Below are 25,244 nucleotides of genomic sequence, written 5' to 3'. Positions count from 1 at the left end.
GTTGGTTTCTGGTCTTGTCGTGAGGACTTCTGTTTTATGTTGAGACGTAATCCATACTGAAGGCTGTAGTCTTTGATCTTCATCAGTAAGTCCTCTTCACTTTCTGCAGTCATGGTTTTGTCATCTCCATATCGCAGGTTGTTAATGAATTGTCCTCCAATCCCGATGCCTGTTCTTCTTCAGATAGTCCAGTTTCTCGGGTTATTTGCTCAGCATACAGATTGAATAAGTATGGTGAAAGGATACAGTCCTGATACACACCTTTCCTGACTTTAAACCACGCAGTATCTCCTTGTCCTGTTGGAATGACTGCCTCTTGGTGTATGTATAGGTTTTGCATGAGCATAATCAGTGTTCTGGAATTCCTGCTCTTCATAAAGTTATCTATAATTTGTTACGATCCACACAGTCGAATGCCTTTGCATAGTCAATAAAACACAGGTAAACATCTTCCTGGTATTCCCTGCTTTCAGCCAAGATCCATCTGACATCAACAGTGATATCCCTGGTTCCATGTCCTCTTCTGAATCCAGTTTGACTTTATGGCAATATACTGCTGCAACCGGTTTTGAATAATATTCCCCAAGATTTTACTTGTATGTGATATTAATGATATTGTTTGATAATTACCACATTCTGTTGGATCACCTTTCTTTGGAATGTGGATGTATCGCTTCCAGTCAGCTGGCCAGGTAGCTATCTTCCAAATTTCTTGGCATAGACAAGTGAGTGCTTCCAGCATTGTATTCGTTTGTTGAAATATCTCAACGGGTATTCTGTCAATTCCTTGAGCCTTGCTTTTCACCAATGACTTCAGTGCCGTTTAGACTTCTTCCTTTAATCCTATTGGTCTTTGATCATATGTTACCTCCCAAAATGACTGAATATTGACCAGTTTTTTTGGTACAGCGACTCTGTGTATTCCTTCCATCTTCTCTGATGCTTCCTGTGTCTGTCAATATTTTGTCCATACACCACACACACCCGTTGCTGTCGAATCGATTCTGATTCATAGTGACCCTATAAGACAGAGTAGCATTGCCCCATAGAGTTTCCAGAGAGCGCCTAGTAGATTTGAACTGCCGAACCTTGGGTTAGCAGCCGTAGCTTTTAACCACTACACCACCAGGGACTCCTTCAATATTGCAACTTGAGGCTTGAATTTTTTCTTTGTTCTTTCAGCTTGAGAAATGCCAAGTGTGTTCTTCCGTTTTGGTTCTCTAACTCCAGGTCTTTTCACATTTCCTTATTTTTATGTTTTATGCTTCGTCTTCTGGAGCCACCCTTTGAAATCTTCTGCTCAGCACTTCTTCATTTCTTCCATTTGCTTAAGTGACTACTTAGTGTTCAAGAGTAAGTTTCAGAGTCTCTTCTGACATCCATTTTGGTCTTTCCTTTCCTTTCCGTCTTTTTAATGACCTTTTACTTTCTTCATGTATGATGTCCTTGATGTCATCCCACCACTTGTTTGGTCTTCCATCATTAGTATTTAAAACACAAATCTATTATTGAAATAGTCTCCAAATTCAGGTGGGATATACTCAAGGTCATACTTTGGTTCTCGTCAACTTGTTTTAATTGTCTTCAGCTTCACCTTGAACTTACATATGTGCTATTGATGGCTCTGTTCCACAGTAGGCCCTGGCCTTGTTCTGATTGAAAATATTGACTGTCTCCATCATCTCTTTCCACACGTGTTGTCAGTTTGATTCCTGTGTATTCCATCTGGCCAGGTCCACGTATATAGTCACCATTTATGTTGTTGAAAAAGGTGTTTCCAATGAAGAAGTTGTTGGTCTTGCAAAATTCTATCATGCGATCTCTGGCATTGTTTCTGTCACAAGGCCATATTTTCCAATTACTGATCCTTTTTTGTTTCCACCTTTTGCATTTCAATCACAGTAATTATCAATGTATCTTGATTGCAGAAGTTGGTAAAAATCTTTAATTTCTTCATCTTTAGAATTAGTGATGTCACATAAATTTGAATAATAGTTGTATTAACTGGTCTTCCTTATAGGCATATGGATAGTATCCTATCACTGACATCGTTGTACTTCAGGACAAATCTTGAAGTGTTCTTTTTGACAGTGAATGTGATGCCACTCCTCTTCAATTTGTCATTTCTGGCATAGTAGACCATATGATTGTCCAATTCAAGGTGGCCAATACCAGTCCATTGTAGCTCACTAATGCCTCAGATATCTATCTGCAAGTGTTCCATTTCATTTTTTGACAACTTCCAATTTTCCTAGATTCATACTTCATACCTTCCATGTTCCTATTACTAATGGATGTTTGCAGTTGGTTCTTCTCATTTTGAGTCTTTCCACATCAGCAAATATAGATCCTGAGAGCATGACTCCGTCCATGTCATAAAAGCCGACTGCTTTGAGGAGGCAGCTCTTACCCAGTAATATTTTGAGTGCCTTCTAACCTGAGGGGCTCATCTTCCAGTGCTATATCCACTGCTATTCCTTAGGTTTTCACTAGCTGGCTTTTTTAGAAGTAGATCGCCACATCTTTCTTCTGACGTGTCCTAGTCTGGAACTTCTCCACCATGGGTGACCCTGCTGGTATTTGAAATACTGGTGGCATAGCTCCCAGCATCACTGCAACATGCAAGCCACCACACCACAGTACCACAGACAAATAAGTTCATCAGGTCTGCCGTAGGCCTGCATCTGATCTGGTCAGGTTCTCCAAAATCACCTTGAACCAAATCAGGTGTGCACATCAAAGCCTTTACCACTGTCTTTCTGTATTCCTTATTAGATTGCACAAATGGAATGTTACTGTTTTACCAGCAAGGAATTAAAATGCATTATAAATTCTTCTTATCTTCAGTTATCTTATTTCCTGTTAACAATTAAAAAAAAAAATTGAGCTCATGGGTCTTAAAGCCAAGTTCTGCTAGGTCTTATTTGCATATTTATATACTGTAAACCATCCCAATCTACTGTTAGCCCTGAACTGTATTCCTAGGCCTCTCTCCTTTCCCCTTTCTTCAGTTTCCTCATTTTAAAAATGGTTTTAGATCATCAGGTTGCTGATCCAGGGAACGTGAGAATTAGACCAGCAATGACTGGATAATGAAGTCTATTCCAGCATCAAATTATGTATGTCTGAGCATGGTCTGATATCTTTGTTTTCTCTTCTCCCTCCCTGCAGTATCCTTTTGTTTTGGGACTGATGGTGGCCCTGGTGTTTTCTACCTTGGTGTGTCTCAGCCGACTCTACACTGGAATGCACACAGCCCTGGTAAGGCTTTGTTTCAGTGGTTGCCGTGATTGCTTGAATAGTATTATGGTCGGTGTGTCAGTGGTTTCTCACACTACTTACGAACAAACTCATTTGCTTGCTTAATTACATTTCTCAACAGGTCAATGAGCTGTTACTATATTATAGTGAATGCATAAGGATAGCAATGAATCACGGAGATACTATCGATGAGTCTAAGCCAGGACAGACCCTCAAAACTTGGAAGATTCGCGAGAACAGCAACCAAGACTCAGTTAATTTTACTTTCACGCTGATTTATCAATGATGCAGCAATCAGTGCAGAAAATACGCCCGGGTTCAAAGGTGTGAGTGTGTGGGTGCAGTTCCCCACTTAGTTCCTCAGAGACGTGTCTGAAATTCAGGGGTCTCAGTGCCCTTGCAAGGTAAGGGTCTTGTGGGTCAGAAGAGCCTAGAATCATCGGCTCAACCTTCCATACCGTTTAGGCTGGAAGTGGAGGTGGGCACAGGAAGGCACATCAGCATTTAAAGGTCTGTCTACCCCTTTTTCATATTAGGAATTTTTTTCTGGGCTGCCACAGTTATATCCTAGGGCAGCAGCTAGCTGCCTTGCAGTTCCAGAGCATAGGACTGCCCATGGCTTACCACAGGGACACCAGTTATCATCATAATTAGGAGGAGAGAGATATCTTTACAAAGACATAAGCCTTGCTAATTGTGTTTTTCTCAACCGTGAAGCTCAAACGTGACATTAGCAAAACACCTCTGAGGGAAAAGCCACGCTGCACAGGCCTCCCTGGTGCCTAGTGTTGGTTATCATGAGAAGGGTGGAAGGAGGGGAGAGGTAGACAGATTTAGGGAGAGAATTTGTCAGAATGAACAGGGGCAAAGAACTGGAAGTAAACGCCAGAGAAAGAGGGCTTATGGCTTCACAAGATTCTACTGGAGAGCTAGAGGCACTTTCCTCTTGTGAAAGCAAACCCTATTTCACAGGGAAGCTAGGGAGGGGCTGAAGGTTCTGGAGTCAGGGTTGGGATTAGGGTGAGGCAGGAGACACAACCCTTTCTTCAGTTTCTTCATTTTAGAAATGGCTTTAGATCATCAGGTTGCTGATCCAGGGAGTGTGAGATTCATTTAAGGGGTGCCAGAAAATCCAGCAACCAGTATAAATAGCTGGGCTGTGATATTTTAAAAAATCAAAATTAATGCAAAGAAAGTCCACTATGAACAAAATATCAAAATTTAACATAAAAGCAAGGAAGTTTCCTGAATAAACTGAATGCTTTGAAGGCCGGTATAGCAGGGGTGGGGCTTTGGGGACCATGGTTTCAGGGGACATCTAGGTCAATTGGCATAATAAAATCTGTTAAAAAAAAAAATTGAGCTTAAAGACAAGATTTGAGCCTATATTTGTGCCACCTGGCCTCACTCGCCCCACCCTAATCCATACCCTCAATTGGAGTAGTGTTTGGATGAAGGGGGGGCCCAGATCATGGAAACCCTAAAGGAGCAATTAGGGAGCAGCCTTATTATCCAGCCCACCCAGGCACATCCTTGCTGTCTCCCATTCCACTGCACACTGCGTCTGGTGGCTCCATCCAAGAGGAGAGGGGAGAAGAGGAAGCCTACACTCTCAGTTTGCTACACTGCTGCTTTGCTTTGCACTGTAAAAAGGCTCGATCTCAATATGTTCATAGAACTTTCTTGGGTGTTTTGGCACTTCTTTTATCCAGGGCTACTTTTTAATTTCTGTAGGTTTGAATAAAAAGTGATCTTGGGTACTCAGGGTGAAATGTGAAACCAAAGCAGAAACAGGAATGTGGAGCTGTAGACATGAATAGAGAGTATACAAAAACCACCTCAGAAAAGAATACATAGCTACATTTTTTTCCCCTCTTTTTAATGTGGACTATGGGATATGGACAAATATTTATGGAGAAGATAGATCAGACCTTTCATACAGATATAAGGAATGGTACAGCCACCCTGTGGAGAGACTGTTACAGAAGGAACTAGAGCAAGAGCCATGCCAACTGTTGCACTCCTCACCACCATCCTGGTCCACTGGGGGCCAAGGCTTCTTTCATACTCATGCTCTGTTTCATAAAGATCTCAGACCCTGACTCAGGCCTAGGCCACAAGTCAGGCTACAGGGCCAGAGGCAGGGTCCAGCGTACGATGGTGCATAGTTTCTAGTAGCTGGTTTAAATAGTAGGATACAGTTAAATTGTGGATTGGTAAAGTCTCCTTTATTCAGCAGCGACTCAAAAAGCTCCTATGAGGATTTTTGAGACGATAGCCCTGAGACACACTTTAAACCTAGTACCAAGCCTATCTCCTGAGATCACCTTGTAGCGAATTAGCAGAGAGGCACACAAAATAAAGGTTATTACCTGTAAGATTGGTGCTCTGCTTAAAAACCATCTGTATGAGACGAAAAGGTCAACAATTACTCAGAAGCAAAGATGAGAAGATAAGGGATCAGGGAAATAAGAGTACTGGAAATGGAACAAACAACACAATTAAAGAGAATGTTGACACATTATGATAAATGTAACTAACGTCACTGAACAATTTGTGTGGAAATTGTCAAATCGGAACTGCCTAACTTGCTGTGTAAACTTTCACCCAAAACTCAATAAAATATTATTTAAAAAAACTCCTACGGGGTGCCATGCTTGGTGCTAGATTCAGGAGATACTGAGGTGAATAGAACGCTGCCCCATCCTCCTGGGTCTCAACATCTACAAAGGAGACAGATGAATAAACTGATTACTAGATATGTTGAGTACTATAAACCTGTTGCCATCGAGTCAATTCCAACTCATAGCAACCCTACAGGACAGAGTAGAACTCTATAGGGTTTCCCAGGAGGTGCTCTTGGATTCTCGAACTTCTGACAATTTGGTTAGCAGCCAAGCTCTTAACTACTGTGCCACCAGGTGTCCTTTGAGTACTATAACTAGCATTAAATGCAAGGTGTTGTAAGAGTGAGAAGAAGCAACATCTAATTTGGGAAGACCTCACGTTTGAACTGACTTTTTAAGTGTCTCTGTGTAGATACACACATTTATTTAATTACATAAGTTGTAAATGCTCAGTTTTTAAAAATTTCGAGCAATATGAGATCAAAAGGGAAGTCACCTCCTACAACAAACCCATTCACCTGTAAGCGCTGTTGGCAGGTGGGGAGTTTAGGGACGACAGGGCTTTCCACGTAGCTGGAACAGCATATGCAGTGTGCAGAGGAGAGAAAGACCACGGCAAGTTTTAGGAGCAAGAGGCAGGTCAGTGAGACAGAAGCACAGAGCACATGGCTGGAACTGCAGCCAGAATAATAGTGAAAGAACCAGTTGCCGTCGAGTTGATTCCAACTCACGGCAACCCCATGTGTTCAGAGTAGAACTCTGCATAGAATTTTTAATGGCTGTGACCTTTCAGAAGCAGATTGCCGAGCTTTCCTTGAGATGCCTCCAGATGGGTTCAGACCAGACAACCTTTTAGTTAGTAGTTGAGTGCTTAACAGTTTGTACCCTCCAGGCCTTCTTGGCCAGAAGAATGGGCAGCGGTCTTTTGACTGGTCTTGCTAAGGAATTGGAACTCTGTTCTATGGACGTCTGGGGGTAATCACCTGGTCAGATTTGGAAATGATGTTCTGGCAGTGGTGTGAGAACAGACTTGAGAAATATTTAAGAGCCAGCATTGACTGGGCTTGGTGACCACCTGGCTGATGGGCGTGTGGGACAGGAAGAACTAGGGTAGTGCCAAAATCTCCTGCTTGGGCAGCTTGGTAGATAAATCGCCCTTCCCTGAGGTAGGGCCAGAGCTGGTTCGGCAAGGATGGTGACACCACCATACAGGTTGAGTATCTCACTGTGCTTTACTCGCCTACCCATGAGTCTCGCTGGAGCCTGTCAGTGAAGCCATGACATCAACAGCAAACCAGTCACGTCTGACATGGAGGGATTTCTTAATGTGTGCAGTGAGCAAATGATTTCTCTCCATGACTGTCTCTTCCCTCTTATGCCATGGAGCTATTAGAAGCAGGCAGCCAGCCACCTGGATGAGGCACTAAAGTGCTGTGAGCAACATACCACTTTCTGACTCTGACTCATGGCGAGCCCACGTGTCAAGAGTAGAACAGTCCTTCATAGGATTTTCTTTTCTTTTTTTTTCAAATTCACTTATGTTATTGTGCTTCAGATGAAGGTTTACAGAGCAAATTAGTTTCTTCTTAAACAATTTACGCACATATTGTTTTGTGACATTGGTTGCCAACCCCGTAATATGTCAATACTTTCCCCTTCTCAACCATTCGTCCAGCTTTTCTGTCCCCTCCTACCAACAACCATCCACAACAACAACCTAAAAGGACTCCAGTGAGGATAGTTTCAGGAAAGATATTTTATTAGCCCAACCTGAGCAAGAGCTGATTGCTGTACCAAATGCTGGTCAAGGAGTACAGAGAACCAGAAGAAGAGGGGAAGGGTGTTGGGCAGACAAAGCTCCAATGATACTCTTCCTACATCTGTGTGGGTGCATTGTTCCTATTGCTTCAAAGGCTCAAAAACTGGACATTATATTTTATTTTGTGTTTATGGGGAAAGGAAGACCACAGCCAATCAAAAAAGAGGCTGAGTATATTTGTGATGCCCTAAATTAATCAACCGACAGCATTGATTTTAAGGTTCTTTGACTTAAAAACCAGGCATTCCAAATTTATTGACGGTAAAATTAGCCAGACTTTTTGTTGTTGTTAGTGAATATTTGAAATTTGAATAGTGAACGGTTGTTCCATTATTTTGAACTCAAATTAGCTGAAATGCTGCGCTATTTTGTTGTCTCTAAATGGTTTGGTCTGCGGATAATTATATAGATACTAGGTTTTATTTGCACACTCATTTATTTTTTTCCTAAGTATTGTTTTAGTTTTGGTTGGAGTTGGAGAACGTTGAAAAGGCTTCCAAATATTAAATTATGTGTAGACCATACAAAACTGTATTCTGGCTTTGGACTAGAGCATATTTGGTGTGTTTTTTCAAGCTGTTTGAAGCCACTTTTAAAAAACATAAACAAACTTCGAACTGCTTTACTTGGTACGGAGAAGAAAGTCAGTTGTGATACAGATTACAGTTCACGATGCCTGACTTTCTCTTGTGCCCCATTGGAGAAGATCCCGAGATGAAAAGGGAATTCGGTTGGGTTTCTGAGCACCAGTCACCATGTTCTTATGTCCACTGGTTTCTGTTTACCCTGGAGAGAAATACTTTTACCCTTTTGTGAAAATAGAGAATTATTTCTGGTTTCAGAAGCCATAAGTACTCATGGTAAAACCTTCAGCCACTTTTTTTTTTTTTTTTTAGGAGAAAATAAATTATTATTTACCATAGAAGAGGTTCAGACAGCCATTTGTTGGGATGGTATAAAGGGAAATTGAAGGTACTTTATGGTTCTGTATTAATCAAATCAAAATTAGGGCTTAGCACAATTTCCAGCAAGAACTGCTCATGGTATATATTCCTAACAACAAACATAAACCCATTGCCATCGAGTCAGTTCCAACTCACAGGACAAGATGGAACTGCCCCATAGGGTTTCAAAGGCTGAAATCTTTACAGAAGTGGACTGCCACATCTTTTTCCCATGGAGCGGCCGGTGGGTTCAAACTGTCAACCTTCAAACTGCTGACCTTTCAGTTGGCAGCCTAGCACTTAACCACTGTACCATCCTATCCATTTGCCCACAATATACACTAAATCAGTGCAACCAGCTTTGTCAGATTGGCAACAAGTTTCCAGATCACATTCCTGCCAAGCAAGGATTACTGTTTTTAAACTTATGGATAAATCATTGGTATAGGCTTTCTGAAGTGTATTTTGCAAAATGTATTAAGACCTAAATTGTACATTTATAGCCTTTTAGGCTTCTAGCCCATTCTGGGGGTTTACCTTAAAGAACACATGTAACAGTAAATATAATACTAGCAAACAATTTGTAGAGCACTTAGGATTTGCTAGGTGGCATTCTCAGAGCTTTACATATATTAGATACTGCATAGGGTGGTAAACAGCAATCACATGAGGGGGCCCTGTTACTATCCGGGTTTTACACATGAAGCACAGAGAGGTCAGGTAACCTGGCCAAGGTTACATAGCTGGTTAGGAACTGAATTAAGATTTAAAATCAAGCAGTCTGACTCCAAAATCTTTGCTCCCCCCCACCCCTGTCCTGGGAATGAGAGATTTATTTATTTATTTATTTATTTTAATTGTACTATAGAGGAAGGTTTACAGAACAAACTAGTTTCTCATTAAACAATTAGTACACATACTGTTTTATGACTGGTTAACAACCCCACGACTTATCAACACTTTCCCTTCTCAACCTTGGTTTCCCTATTACCAGCTTTCCTGTCCCCTCCTGTCTCCTAGTCCTTGCCCCTGGGCTGGTGTGCCCCTTTAGTCTTCATTTTGTTTTATGGGCCTGTCCAATCTTTGGCTGAAGGGTGAACTCAGGAATGACTTCATTATGAGCCGAAAGGATGTCTGGGCGCCATACTCTCAGGGTTTCTCCAATCTCTGTCAGGCCAGCAATCCTCGACTTCTTTTTGAGTTAGAATTTTGTTCTATGTTTTTCTCCAGCTCTGTCTAGGACCCTCTATTGTGATCCCTGTCAGAGTAGTCAGTAGCGGTAGCTGGGTACCATCTAGTTGTACCGGACTCAGTCTGGTGGAGGCCATGGTAGATGTGGTCCATTAGTCCTTTGGACTAATCTTTCCCTTGTATCTTTAGTTTTCTTCATTCTTCCTTGCTAGCGAAGGGGTGAGACCAGGGGAGTATCCTAGATGGCCACTCACAGGCTTTTAAGACCCCAGCCGCTACTCACCAAAGTAGAATGTAGAATATTTTCTTTATAAACTATGTTATGCCAACTGAGCTAGATGGTCCCCACAGCCCTCAGCCCAACAATTTGGTCCCTCAGGGAGTTTGGATGTGTCTATGGATCTACCATGACCATGCCTTGTACAAAGTTGTGCTGGCTTCCCCAGTATTGTGTACCATCTTACCCTCCACTTATCTATTGCCTATTTAGTATTTTTCCATTCCCACCTTCCCCTCCCCTCCCCTCCCCTCCCCTCCCCTCCCCTCCCCTCCCCTCCCCTCCCCTCCCCTCCCCTCCCCTCCCCTCCCCTCCCCTCCCCTCTCCTCCATCAAAAATTATTTCTTTGTGTGTGTAAACCTTTCCATGAGTTTTTACAGTAGTGGTCTCATATAATATTTGTCCTTTTTTGATTGACTTATCTCACTCAGCTTCCAAATCTGTGCTTTTAGTTACCACTCTGTACTACCACTACAGGGTGTTCATTAATGCATTTAATAGCAAGCAATGAAAACACGGTAAATGTTCATGAATCAGATCTCGTTAAATAAAGTATGATATTTCAACAGAGCAGACTGTTATACAGCCATTAAAATAATGTGGTGCTGTTTTCATGAACAGATATCTATGACATATTGCTAATAGCCAATCCCAGAAGAACTTGTATAGGATGTTGCCATTGGTTGTAAAATTGTGTAAGCAGGGTTACGTACAGAGGGCTCTGAAAAGCATTTTTTAGAGTGAGCCTCACTTGATTCACAAAAACAGTAAACCTATTAATTATTTATTGATTGAGTGATTGTGCTTTAGGTGAAAGTTTACAAACAAGTCAGTCTCTCATACAAAAAGTTATACACACCTTGCTACGACGTACTCCTAGCTGCTCTCCTCCTAATGAGACAGCACACTCCTCCTTTCCACCCTGTATTCCCTGTGTCCATTCAACCAGCTTCTGTCCCCCTCTTCCTTCTCATCTTGCCACCAGACAGGAGCTGCCCACGTAGTCTTATGTGTCTACTTGACCCAAGTAGCTCACTCCTCACCAGTGTCATTGTTTGTCTTATAGTCTAGTCTAATTCTTGTCTGGGGAGTTGGCTTTGGGAATGGTTCCAGTCTTGGGCTAACAATGGGTCTGGTGACTATGACCGTCAGGGACCTCCAGTCTCAGTCAGACCATTAAGCCTGATCTTTTTACAAGAATTTGAGAACTGCATCCCACTGTCCTCCTGCTCCATCAGGGATTCTCTGTTGTATCCCTGTCGGGGCAGTGATCGATGGTAGCTGGGCACCATCTAGTTCTTCCAGTCTCAGACTGATGGAGTCTCTGGTTTATGTGGCCCTTTCTGCCTCTTGGGCCCATCTTTACCATATGTCTTTGGCGTTCTTCATTCTCCTTTGCTCCGGGTAGTAAACCTATTATTATTTTTTTTAATGAAAAGGGACTATCTTATTCTTCTTCTATCTTAGTGTATTTCTTGGTATATAATAGACAATTTAAGAAAAAAAAAGCACATGATAGCTACTGCATGAATGATGAGTAAATAATTTTCTGAGCTCTGTTATTCATTTCCAGGATCCCTTGTGCTACAACAGTTAAGTGACGGCCTGCTAACTGAAAGGCTGGAGATGCGGACCTACTCAGCGGGTTTGTGGGAGAAAGGCCTGGCAATCTACTCCCATAAAGACTACAGCCTAGAAGCCCTACGGGGCAGTTCTGCTCTGTCGCCTGGGTCCCTGTGAGTCGAAACTGACTCGATGGCACCTGGCAGCATTATTCGCTTCGTTCGCAAAGCCTTTATGTGAGGGTTTTCTAGAAGAGAAGGAAGATTTTAGGCTTTACCCTGATGACAGTTACATTTCTTATGACTTCCTTCCTCACTCTGTATCATTTTTTAACAGAACAACACTTAATTTGAGTTTTGGGCAATAATACAAATACATGAGTTTCAAAGAGATTTTGTCTTTTTTTTTGTTTGTTTGAGAATCAGTTTTAAATCCTGTGAACTGTTGATTTCTAAAATTTTTTAGTCTTTATAGTCCTACCTCCCAAATCTAATTGAAAAGTAGAACCAAGTTCTCACCAGAATTAATATCCATCCTTCCCTTCTCTGTGGTGCTCTTTGAAAATGAGGAATACACCTTTGGAGAGTTAGCTGGGCCAAGTCACTTGTGGAGAGAAATATCAGTGTCCAGCTAGTCACCAAGGGCAGATGGAGTATTTATCCATCACAGCCATGAAACTGCCCAAGAATCGGCCTCATTACCAAGACATGTAATCGAATGTTAACCTAAAGGTTGGAGATTCGGACTGACCCAGCGGCTCCGTGGAGGAAGGTCCTGCCGAACTGCATCCGTAAAGATTACAGCCAAGAAAACCCTATGGAGCAGTTCTCAGTAATACATGGGGTCACATGAGTTGGAATCACTCGACAGCAGTGAGTTTAGAGTATACCATAATTTTACGCAAATAACATGTCCCGCCACCCAAGGTATTTTTGTAAGCATGCTATGCTAATTTTTTTTTTTTCTTTTTTACAGCGACATGTAAAAAAAATTGGCATGGAGGCATTTATCAAAATACCTCACGGGGGAGGGCATGGTCAGCAAGCAAATATAGAAGGCACGTGTTATTTGGGTAAAATAGTAATTTTTGAAAGGTAAAATCATAACTCTTGTCCAAATGTAAAATGAACACATCCCAAAGGTGTTACTCAGCTCATTAATTAATGAGAAAACCAGTAAAATGTTAAGAAGAGCTAAATATTTATAGGCAGTTTAATAAAATATTACATGAAAAGTGTGTAGGTTATATAAAAAACTGATCACTGTCCTACATGGCAACAAACTGTAAACCTTTGGGGTTACCATTTCCATATCATATTCTCATTCTGGTAGGAATGAGTTCAAAAAATTACTTTCCCCTCTGTAATCCGCAGCGGCCTTTGCCCTCATATGACGCCGAAATGAGGTTTTAACCCTATGTCCAAGACTTGTGTAATTTTTCATCACACATGTACAGAAACCATTGTCTATTAAAAACGTCAGCATAATTTCCAATGAAGGCTTAAGTATGGTCACCTTCAAGGTAGGCATTTTTTCTAAAATTGTGGAAGGTGGTCTGGTGAGTATTAGTTGGGGTGCCATAGACAGGTACAGAAAAGGCAAGTTTGCATCTGTGCTCTGAAAATCAGCTAAAGGTCTAGAACTTAATTTTAATCTAAAAATACTCCTGGGATCTACATTCATGTATATTTGTGGGAAGGCTCCTTAAAACTTGGGGAAGGAAATAAACATTTTATGTATAATATTTTTAAATGCACACAGGGTTTCCTGTAACTACTCTAGTTCATATGATTTTTTAAATCCCTGAAACCTCCATAAAATGATTTCATGTGTAAGGCATAGGTCTGTTGCACAGTTTGATTTCCATACCATACCCCTGAGTTCTCACCACATCATAAAAACAAAGTATTACCCCAGTACCACAACCTTGTACCTCATTGTATCTTGAACCTCATTTTTCCATTATAGTAAAGTCACTTTACCTTCTTCTCACTTGGGAACATACTTAATGACAGGGAGTGACAGTTGCTGTAATTGAAATTGCCCAGCCTCATCAAAGGCAGAACATGGCCACATTTGACTTCAGTGTAACAGCGAAGCAAGACTGATTTTTTTTTTTTTTTAAATCTCCAGTTATCTCCAGCTCCTAATACAGAATAAGACCTGCAAAGAATTCCCTCCAGGAATTCTGTCTTTGGACAGGGAGCCAGACCTCAGTGGTTTGAGCCAGTATCCCTCAGTGTCACCAACAAAGGCCTGGCATAGCTTTCCTTTGCCTCTAACGTGAGCACCCAGGCCACCAGGTCAACAAAGAATTGTCAGCTCTTTCTCCTGTGCCACTTTCACCTAGGACAGTAAAGCCTGTGCAGGCCGGAACCTCTGTAAGGCAGAAACCTGTCAGAGAAGGAAAACTCAAATATTTTCCACTCATAGAGAGCAGTAGAAAAGTGGTAAGACTGTACCCAGCGAAGACAGAAAACTTGCAAGACCCGGAAAAACAAGGCAGTCCTGTTGAGTTCCAGCTCTCACAGGTTTCATTGTGTTTCTATATTGGAAGATCGTTTTATTCACAGGCTATAAATATCACTTCCAAGCACGGCACTAATATAATTGGGTAATTTTTTATCCTTTTATGTGTGTTTCAAGAAAGTGTGCCAGAAGCACTGACATGCTACACTCAGCTGAGGAGCCCACAGTGGCCTCTATTTAGGGAGGCAAGGTAGTCTTTGCCACTCACAGTATGGTCGGAGGACCAGCAGCATCAGATCACCCGCGAGCATGTTAGAAACAGGCTGTCAGGCCCCACCTGGACCTACTGAATCAGAACCTGCATTGAACAAGCTCCGCAGCTGATTCGATGTACAAGACAGTTTTAAAAGCCTTGAAACAATCTACACCCCAACCCCAGCAAATATAGTGTCAATGCCAACTAAAATCCAACCTGCCTGGGCCTGCTTAACAATTACATTACATTGAACATGACTTTCTTCTGCTCTCTTGTTACACAGAGGCCCCTCTGCCCACCCAGATTTGAGAAAAATCGCTTAAATGTTTGACAGTGTCTTTCGTGCCTCCTAGCAGATGGCTCATCCCTGTACTTGTCATTCTTGCAAGCTGCCTCGCAGTTGTCAAGGATGATGTTATAACCTGCCTGGAAGTTTGTTTGATCTGGTGTCCTAATCCCATTGACCTGCCAAACACACTGATTCATTATAGGTAGAATTTTCATATTAGTGGGAATTATGGGTGGGGAAGTTCTGTCTGTTAAATGAAGACCTACTGTTTGGACTTGTTAGATTCTTTGAAGCCAAGACAAACAAGGGATTACTTCCTAAATCATGCTGTATGTGGAATAAAGTTGAGAAATACACAGTATTTCAAATATCTTTCTAGTTAATATTGATATTACATTGTGATTACATTATGCTATCACATTAAGAAACAATACTTGCCTTACTACTTTTTTGACACACCAGTGCTATTTAAAGAGACTATCCAAAGGAGGATAAGATTAAATTCCAATTATTTTCATAGAAAATATGCATATCTAATCATTCAGGATAATTTTCTTTATAAACATTTAGCCACGTGAATAAACACTGAAATAATTATCTACTTGCTAGAGTATAATTAGAGGAGCCTGGGTAGCTCAAGCAATTTGCCCTTGGCTGCTGACCTAAAGGTTGGCAGTTCAAACCCACCCAGTGGCTCTGTAGAAGAAAAGCCTGGCAAACTGCTTCAGTAAAGATCACAGCCAAGAAAACTGTATGGAGCAGTTCTACTCTGTAACACACGGGGTCGCCATGAGTCAGAATCGACTCTGGCAATAGGCTTAGAGCATCATTTTCAGGAGTTTAAAAGCATAACTTGTCCAAATGTAAAATGAACATGTGTCAAAGGTTTTAGTCGACTCAGTAATTAACGAAGGAACCAGTAAAATGTTAAGAAGAGCTAAATATTCATAGACGATAGAATAAAGAAACATTACATGAAGATTCCTGGGTTATAGACAAAACTGGTTGATGTCCTACAGGGCAACAAACTGTAGTGTTTATGCAATGTCTGTCCACTGAACAGACATTATTTGCATTTCTACCAGACAAAAAACTGAGTTGAACCCATTGCTTTCCCCTCTGTAATTCTCAGTGGTCTTTGCCCTCGTATGACATTGAAATGAGGTTTTACCTTATGTCCAAGATTTGTGTAATTTATCTTAACACACGTATAAAAAATCATTTCCTTTTTAAAATGCCAATGTAATTTTCAACACAGGCTGAAATGTGGCTACCTTCCAAGTGATTTTATTCTAAAATTTTGGAAGGTGGAAAGTGACAAACTTTTTCTGAAATACACCTCACATACTTGTTACTACCGACCGAGCTCCAGTGAGTTTTCTAAAAGTCTTTTTCTAAGGCTTGTCTTTATAACCATAGACTTTCATCCCCAGCAGTCCTTAGTCCTAGGTTTGGAGCAGTGCTAGGTTATCTAAAGTGGCTCAGAGAACAATCATGAAAAGAAAGAAAGGATATTGATGACCTAGTACCCACCCAAAGACCTGTTAATATCAGGAGGTTCTCCGACACCACGTGGAAGGTAAATCTGCTTCCGGCTTCCTGCTTTCCACTGATCTCTATGGGCAGCTGTGTGCTTCAGTAGGAAATTCATGTTTTAGGGCTGGTGCATTCAGTTTTTCTCCCCTATGCATATGCTAATTGCATAACGTGTAGGTTTCTCTCTGTAATCATTTATATTCATATTCATGAACAATGTTGCTTCCCTCTTGCCATTTGGCTTCTATTGAATCTCATCTGCCTTACTCTCAAAAAGCAAATTCATTGTGAGCTAGCGTGCTAGGAAAAGAATAAATATTCGAGTGTGTTAACTAGGCAACACTGACTAACCTATAACTAAAACGTATTTTCTAGAATAGTGGTAGGAGGGTTGTTTGTCTTATTTTCTTTAGTGTCAGTGTCTGATTGCATTCAGAGCAGGAAGTGCGTCTCCAAGAAGCAGGCCTTGGTTTTTGCTCTGCTCCTGGCTTCAGCTCGCGCTGAGAAGGCAGCCGGTGGCAGAGAAGGCCCTTCATGCTCTCAGCAGGGGACCTGGCAGAGGGGAAGATCCCGGAATCGTAGAGTTCTCTGCATAAATAGTTCCAAGATCTGAATGCATTCTTTCCTAACAATTGAATGAATGGGTTTGTTCTCCCCTCTTCTTTCTAGCTAGCTAACCTTGTGTTGTGTTGTTCTGCTCAATAGCATTCTTCAGAGAAGAGTTTCGGAGATAGAATGTAAATGTGTTGCAGTAAAGTGTATTTGGGAACGGGCTGTAGGGTCAGAATTCATAAATGTTGGGAGTTCTCAGGGTTAGGGCCTGCTGTTGAAATATCTACAGATGTTTACCAAAAGGCAGAGCATTTGGGTTTGACTAAAAACAACACTGTTTTATGTGTTTATATAAGCATTTACTACAATTTGTTCTGATGTTTCGGATAGCTCTATTAGCATTCTTTTCTAAACATTTTAGATTGTCTTTATTGTTGTTTCGTAGAATGAGACATAATAAAGCTCAAGCTTTCTTCTAAATGCCAAGTTTTATAATTGAAAATGAGACTAGGTACAAAAATCAAAGGGATTTAGCTTTTTCTGCGTTTTAACTTTGGAAAATGTTAGTTTCATAGCTTCCCCGCCCCCCCCCCCCCCCGCCCAATAATTTGAAAGGCTTCACTTAAACCTTGGCTGGTAGATTGAATTAAAGGTTGATTATGCTTCAAACAGTACAATCTTTGACGTAGTGCTGGCAATGCCTCTTTTGTACCTTTATTTTCAATGTTACTTAGATGCACTGGGTTTGGGTTAGACCCTGGAGGAATCCTAAGACCTGTGTTGATTATCGTGAAGATTTTTGGTGTGATGTGAAAATTACAAGAATTGGCTGATTATTTTTGTTTTAGTCTGTATTGAAACATTCTGATTTTGTTTGGCATCCTGAGGTCTTCTCCTTGATTGCATTCTTATTACGATTAAAATAACAGACGTTGACAGTAGAAAAATTGAAAAATACTGCAGAGCATAAAAAAGAAAGTAGTCCTGGGTAATATCCAAATAGAAGAAATAAAAACTCCTTAACATTTCAGTTTATTTCCTTCTGGTATTTTCCCCATGCATACAAGTGTTCATTTATATAAAAGTAGTGTCAGTCTTTACAGAAAGTTTGTACTCTGCTTGATACAGCTCACATATTGCAACCATAAACAGATGAGGTTGCTGAATTGTATCTCTTCAAATGGAAAATGTTTATGCTGTATTATTAAATAAGAAAGCTGTATATTTTTGTCCTGATTTTTGGTGTAAACAACATTATCATATGCTTGATTATAGCTTTTCAGATTTTTTTAATTATAATTTATGCTGCATTCTTTATGTCATTTCTGTTTGTATTTTCTGACTTTTCTGTATTGGAACATATATTTAATTTTTGGACTTAATTGGTATGCGTTGAAATAACTCAACAACTTGAGTTATCCCTATAAGTAAACCTTTGTGAGCATTTAAATTATTTTCTCTGATTATTTTCTTAGAACAAATTCCTGAGGGTAGAATTACTGGCTCTTAGTGTTTGAATATGGAGCTCTGGTGATGCAAAAGTTTAGCGCTTAGCTGCTAACCGAAAGGCTAATGATTCAAACCCACCCAACGGCTCTGTGAGAGAAAGACCTGCTGATCTGCTCCCATAAAGATTACAGCCTAGAAAACCCTATAGGGAAGTTCTACTCTGTTTGAAGACTTTATAGTCAAATTATATTTTTCTGTGGACAAGAGATTTGAATTTGTTTTTTGCACCATTATCTTTGACTATCCTCAATTTATATCTCCCTATAAACCGCATACACCCTTTCTTCTCTCCTCTCTGCCTCCCAGCCGCCCCATCCACCTGTTCAAAAAAAAAAGCTAAACCCATTGCCATCGAGGCGATTCTGACTCATAGGGGAATTATCCCAGCCCCAGCCAGTGGCTCCCACCGGTACCCCTGTGCTGTGTTGCGCTGTCCCTCTGTTCTGTTGGCACTGTCTCTCTCCCACAGCTTGCCTTTGCTGTTCTGTAAAATTGTGAAATCTTTTTCCGCAGCTCTTACATACCATGCCAAACACGTGACCATGCAATTCCAAAGAAATAACCTCCTAGTTCCGAATTTAGGAAAATCAACACAGCAGGCCCAATTTACAGATAGAGATTTGGTTTAGTGAGCATTTATAGTTTCCGTGAGTTTAGTGGGTTTAAAAAAAATTAATGTAAAAAGTTGTCCCTGAATTTTCAAGCGTTATAGTCTTTGTTTTTAGAAGGTATGTAGAATAATTTTGTTATAAGAAATTTAGAGCCCCAAGTTACAAGGCTTATTAGCTATAGTTCAAGCATTTTCCTGTCAGAAATACCTAAATGTCTTTATTACGATAGTACCTTGTATGGCTGAAAACCTAACTGTGTTGCCAGAAGGAAAAAAATATACACCAGCAGCCATGTTGGCTAAAGTTAACTTTTCCCTGAAATGCTGGGGCTCTGGACCAAAAGAATCTAGTCTCCTTATGCATTAAAAATAAACAGAATTAGTTCAGAAAGAATATTCCAGTCAGATGTGTTGGAATTTGGTAACTGCATTTGCAAAGGAAGACAGAAGAAAGAGAGACGAATGTTTGTTTGTGTACTGTTGGTTCACTGTGAGTCCGAATTGACTTGACTGCAATGGGTTTGGTTTTTGTTTTTGGTATTGAAATGGTGAGTGCTAAATATCATAGATATTCAGAATAAGAGAAAGGTAAGGTTTGTCACATTGGAGCCAAGACTATAACTGAACATCAGCTATGTATCGAGCACCGTGCTAGGGGCTTTGAGGAAGAATGCAAAGATGCAAGACACTCAGCTCCTCTGACCAGAGTCTGAAAATCAACTCAGGGGTGCAGGCATGTGAATACATAAACTGTGGCAAAAGGCAATGTAGGAAAAGGGGGAAAATGCAGAACAGAATTTCAAATTCTCATGGAATCCAGACTTTCTGGAGCCAACGAGGATGGATGAACCACTGAAACTATTGCCCTGAGATAATCTTTAAACCTTAAACCAAAAATATCCTCTGAAATCTTCTTTTAACCTAAGAGTAGTTTAGCTTAACTATTAAAGAATGTCTGCCTTGAACATTGTGCTCTTCTAAGATGTACCTATACGGGATCAAATTTACAACTGTAACTTGAAAGATTAGATAAGAAACTTAGAGGGCAGTGAGTTTATGTTAAGGAGGGAAGAACAGCTCGGAAAGGAGGGTGAGAACGCTTGCACAACTCAAAGAGTGTGTTCAATGTCACTGAATTATACATGTGTGTAGAGACGGTTGAATTGGTGTATGTCCTGCTATGTATATCCCGAACAAGAAAAATAAAATAAATTATATAAAAAGAAAGTAGAAAGCAAACAAAAAAGACAACCTAAGGTAAGGGCTCTCTGAGTAATACAAAGCAAGTACCTTAACATTCATTTCAGGAAGAGGGAGAAGAAGAGGTTATTTCCAGCTGTGCTAACACATGAAGATATTTTGGACAGGAAGTAGCTTTGGAGCTGAGCCTCAGAAGGACTGATGAGATCTTAATGGGTAGAGATGCTTAAGCTGTGCTGTACGTAAATGCAAAATTATGATAATAAAATGGCACTGGCCATGTTGGGGAAAGGTGACTAGACCTATTTGACAGGAGTGGAAAGTTGAAATGGAAAAATAGTGAGAGAGAACACTGGAAATATAGATTAATTAAACCATTACCCTGGAGGACTTTGACTACGAACATACTGAAGAAAAACTCAAACCCATTGCCCTCGAGTCTATTCCAACTCATAATGACCATATAGGATAGAGGAGAACTGCCCCGTAGGGTTTCCAAGGCTGTAATCTTTATGGTAGCAGACTGCCATATCTTTCACATGCAGAGCTGCTGGTGGGCTCGAACCACTGACCTTTTCCGTTAGCAGCCTAGCACTTTAACCACTGTACCACCAGGGCTCCATGACTACCAACCTATAGGCCAGTATTTCTTAGAGTTTGCCATTTAGACCCCTTGCACTGGAATCACCTTTGGGTGTTAAAATGCAGACTCCTATGGGCACACCAGCCCAGGGGCAAGGACATAAAGGCAAGAGGGGACAGGAAAGCTGGTACTGGGGAACCCAAGGTTGAGAAGGGGAGAGTGTTGACACATTGTGTGGTTGCCAACCAATGTCACAAAATAATATGTGTATTAATTATTTAATGAGAAATTAATTTACTCTGTATACCTTCATCTAAAGCACAATAAAATAAATAAATAAATAAAATGCAGGCTCCTAGGCCATTTCTAATCAGAATCCAAGAGCAGTACCCTGGAATCTGCATTTTAGCCATCTTTGTAGGGATTCTCCTGCACGTTAATGCTTGAGAACAGTTGCTCATCGGAGTCCATCAAGAAGGTAGCCAGTGAATGTTTGGGGACAGAGGTTGGCAGGCATGAGGTGCAATGACAGTCTGAAGTCTGGGTGGTAAAGTGGGCCATCAGCAGTGGGGGCAGACTGAGGGAGCTTGTGAATGAATGAAGGAGGAATCTGTGGAGTATATGACTGATGGGAATAGTTGATGAGAGAAAGGAGCATCAGATGTCACCAGCAGGACTCTGAGCTTCCGTGACCAGGGAGGCCAGACTGCCATCAAGAGAAACATGACAATACATGAATTTCCCTAAGCACCTACAGGATCACTGTGAACCTTTTTGCGCCTTCTTCAAAACTGTATTTTACCCCACCCCTAACAGAAATTTCTAGCCCTGGTGGCCCAGCGGTTAAGCATTTGCCTCCTAACCAAAAGGTCGGCAGTTCAGATCCACCAGCTACTCCTTAGAAACCCTATGAGGCAGTTCTACCCTGTCCTGTAAGGGTCACTATGAGTCAGAATCAACTCAGTGGCAAAGGGTATTTATTTATTTATTTTTAACAGAAATTTCCACTCAAAGATATTCCAAACAAAAATAGAAAAAGATGATACCTTCTTTTATTGCCACTGCATAATATTGTTGAGCACCTGCTGCTGTAGATGAAGTCCCCTGGGTATAGAAACAGTTAATATACTTGGCTGCTAACCAAAAGGTTGGAGGTTAGAGTCCACCCAGAGGACTCTAAAAAATTCAGCCGCTGAAAACCATATGGAGCACGCAGTCCTGCCCTGACACGTGCGGGGTCACCATGAGCCAGAGTTGACCTGAGAGTAACTGCTTTGGTTACTAGTTAAGTAACCATCGTGTGTCTGCTATGTGAGCATGGCTCCCGGAGAAGGGAACCTCCCCTCCAACCAGCGTGCACACCCAACCCCTGCCTGCATAGAAGAGATGGCACCACGTCTTTGAAGACTGACAACAGTTGTGATGTAATGCTAAATAAAAGTGATATGCAACTGAAGGGACAACGTCATTATAGCTGTGCATTAAGAACACAAAGATGGAATTTGTTCTTAACTAGAGAACAACTAGAAAAAAAATACATAAAATGTGAATAGCATGATTGTGTCTGTACTTTTTCCTATTTTTAAATTTTTACAACTTTACACACTCTTTCAACATGTACTGTAAAATAAAGCAATTTAAAAATTGTATTTTAAACCGAATCAACCGTATTTGACTCAAAACTCTACCGATATACAAGCAAGCACTCACTAGCTTATGTTTTTCTTTTGTCTTTCCTTCTCGCAGGACGTGCTGGGTGGCGTCCTGATCACTGCACTGCTCATTGCCCTCACCTACCCTGCCTGGACCCTAATTGACCACCTGGACTCAGCCAGCCCCCTCTTGCCTGTGTGTGTCATAGTCGTGCCGTTCTTCTTGTGTTACCATTACCCCGTGTCTGACTGCTACAGCCCGACCAGAGCGGACACCACCACCATTCTTGCGGCTGGAGCTGGAGTGACCATAGGATTCTGGATCAACCATTTTTTCCAGCTTGTGTCCAAGCCCACTGAATCGCTCCCTGTTGTTCAGAACATCCCTCCGCTCACCACTGACATGTTCGTTTTGGGTCTGACCAAATATACTGTAGGAATTGGGTTGATCCTCTTGGTTCGTCAGCTTGTACAAAATCTCTCACTTCAAGTATTATACTCATGGTTCAGGGTGGTCATTAGGAACAAGGAGGCCAGGAGAAGACTGGAAATTGAAGTGCCTTACAAGTTTGTTACCTACACGTCTGTTGGCATCTGCGCTACAACGTTTGTGCCAATGCTACACAGGCTTTTGGGATTACTGTAAGCCCCCAAACAGTTGGAAAATAGCCCAGTGAATGCAAGAGCCAAGACATAGGAAAGTTGCCAGGTGGGCAAGTCTTGACAACTCATTTTCCTTTAAAAAAAAACAAACCTTAGGCCGCATTTCTGTGTTGCTGATATCTGAGGTAAATGATGCTACTGTGCAAAAGGAAAAAAAAAAAAGGACTCATAGGGACCATTAGGCTTCTGGTTATGCTGCAATTGAACCCAAGCTAAAAGCCACAGCTAAGTTCTTTAAGGGTTCCCTCAAGCCCCCTATGGCACAGGTGTTGGATCTAGTCATGAGCTGGCAGGAATTGTGGCACAGTTCAGGAAGAGCCACAGTGGCACTGACTCTCATCGCCAAAACTGGAACTTTGGTGTGGCAGAAAGGGTGGCACCATATAAAACTGCATTCCTTCAACAAGGTGACTCTGATTGTCATTATAATCAAATTAGACATGCCTGGCTCATGACAAGGCCACTTTGAAGTAAACCTGACTGTGAAGAGGTTGAGGATGGTGACAGAGCTGTGAGATAATGGGGAAAATCCTCTCCTCGTGAGCCATTGCTTCTTTTAGGCATTCATTTTGAAACAGGCATCTGCTTTTCCTTCTTTATACATTCTGCAGGATTCCAGGTACCATTACATACTCTTCTGATCCGGAAAACTAACTGGCTGCTCCCACCTCAGCAGGCAAGTGGTGTCTAGCCTTCACCAAAAGTTGAAAACCCCATGGATGTGTCTGGGGTTCACTGAACATCTGGCTGTCTCCTGCTTCAGACTGACCTGGGACAAGCCCTCTGCCTATCTTCAGCTTCCTTTGCTTCCTTAGAAGCTTGGAAGGTGCCATCACCTGCCCACAAAGGTGCATCAGTAGAACAATGACTTTAATCCGTTCTGGGGCCTGACAAAGAGAGGACAGGCATTCCTGACACAGTCACCCTGATAAGGTCACCATGACTTTGATCGTGACAAAGTCACCTTGACACTGACCCTGACAAGGCCACCCTCACTTTGTTCCTCCATTTCTCAGTTACTTACTATGAATCTGTTTTTCGTCTGCTAAATAGAATCAGGGCCTCCCTGACTTTCCAACTCTTAACTCATGGCAATCTTAAGGGTAATTAATGCAAGAACCACTTCAGCCTCTCTTGGGAAAACAAGCCAACCCAAACACAACACCGTCTACACTAGAGTCCTCCTTAGAGTTAGGAAAGTGGTCATTATGCAGACACCACAGGGTTCTCTCCCAGGGCTCCTCTTCATTCCTTAAGAAACAGGTATCAATAAATTTTTTAAATGTTAGTTTAAACAGGCAGCAGAGTTTCTTTTGAGATATAGTATCTGGGCCACTGAAGCCACGTTTTATAATGTGTACACCTCGGGGAAAATTAACACTCCTTGAAAGTCAAGCCCTTCTCTCTGCATCCAGTGTTAAAACTGAAAACCACATTTTCCTGATTTCTAATATATTCCATGGCCTTATTGTTGGGATGATTTTTGCTGTTTGACTTATCCGTGAGAAAAATGGAGGTGTCTTGGTGGCACAATGGTTTAAAACATTTGGCTGGTAACCAAAAGCTCAACAGCTTGAACCCGTCAAGCTGTCCAGCAGGAGAAAGATGTGGCAGCCTGCTTCTGTAAAGACTGGCAGCGTTGAAACCCTATGGGGCAGTTCTAGTCTTGGAATCCACTCGACAGCCATGCATTTGGTTTTGAGAAGAGTCATCTTTAGCAAAACGTGCATTTTTCCCTTAAAATGTTCTTCACATCTTTGATAACTAGAAGGGTGGAACAAGAATGACCTACCACTGGACTGTTTTTACATCAAATTCTGACCGGTATTTGTAGCACCATGGTTGAGGAGAAAGAGGAGTCCTACCTGACAGAGACCCCAACCCTAGATCCGCTCCTTCAGGACAGTAGATGAAAATGAGGTGCAGTCATGTTCCTCAGACTCCCCAGTTGCCAAACCAGAGAGCACAACACTGGATAATATTTACACAAAATGATTTTAGTTGACTGAAGCCAACTGAAAATGTGTCACCTTTTCCTGCTGTACCTTTTGAAAAGATGGACCAGAATTTTCACAGCAGTGGGTATTGGTGATACATATATATATATATATACGTAATTTTTTTTTTTTACTACTGTCCCTTTTGAGTCCCAACAATATTGATGTTTTTACGACTATCTTTAGGTTGAGGATGAATATATTAGCAACAGTACATTAAAGAATGATCCAAAGATTTGTCATGGT

The 25,244-nt window shown here is 41.3% G+C and overlaps 1 protein-coding gene across 1 annotated transcript in view; it reads left to right on the top strand.

Moving 5' to 3' along the window:
- The window catches only part of SGPP2 (sphingosine-1-phosphate phosphatase 2), a 67,774-nt gene extending 42,737 nt beyond the window's left edge, over positions 1-25,037 (top strand). Inside the window, exons 3-4 of the mRNA XM_023541137.2 lie at positions 3,172-3,261; positions 22,433-25,037. Coding sequence (XP_023396905.1) covers positions 3,172-3,261; positions 22,433-22,984 — 642 coding nt within the window. The 3' untranslated portion in view covers positions 22,985-25,037. The remainder of the gene's footprint in view (positions 1-3,171; positions 3,262-22,432) is intronic.
- The last annotated feature ends 207 nt before the right edge of the window (positions 25,038-25,244 follow it).

The sequence above is a fragment of the Loxodonta africana genome, chromosome 6 (assembly GCF_030014295.1).
Source record: "Loxodonta africana isolate mLoxAfr1 chromosome 6, mLoxAfr1.hap2, whole genome shotgun sequence".
NCBI lineage: Eukaryota > Metazoa > Chordata > Mammalia > Proboscidea > Elephantidae > Loxodonta > Loxodonta africana.
The sequence above is the reverse complement of the archived record's forward strand: the minus strand, read 5'-3'. Positions and strand labels throughout refer to the sequence as shown.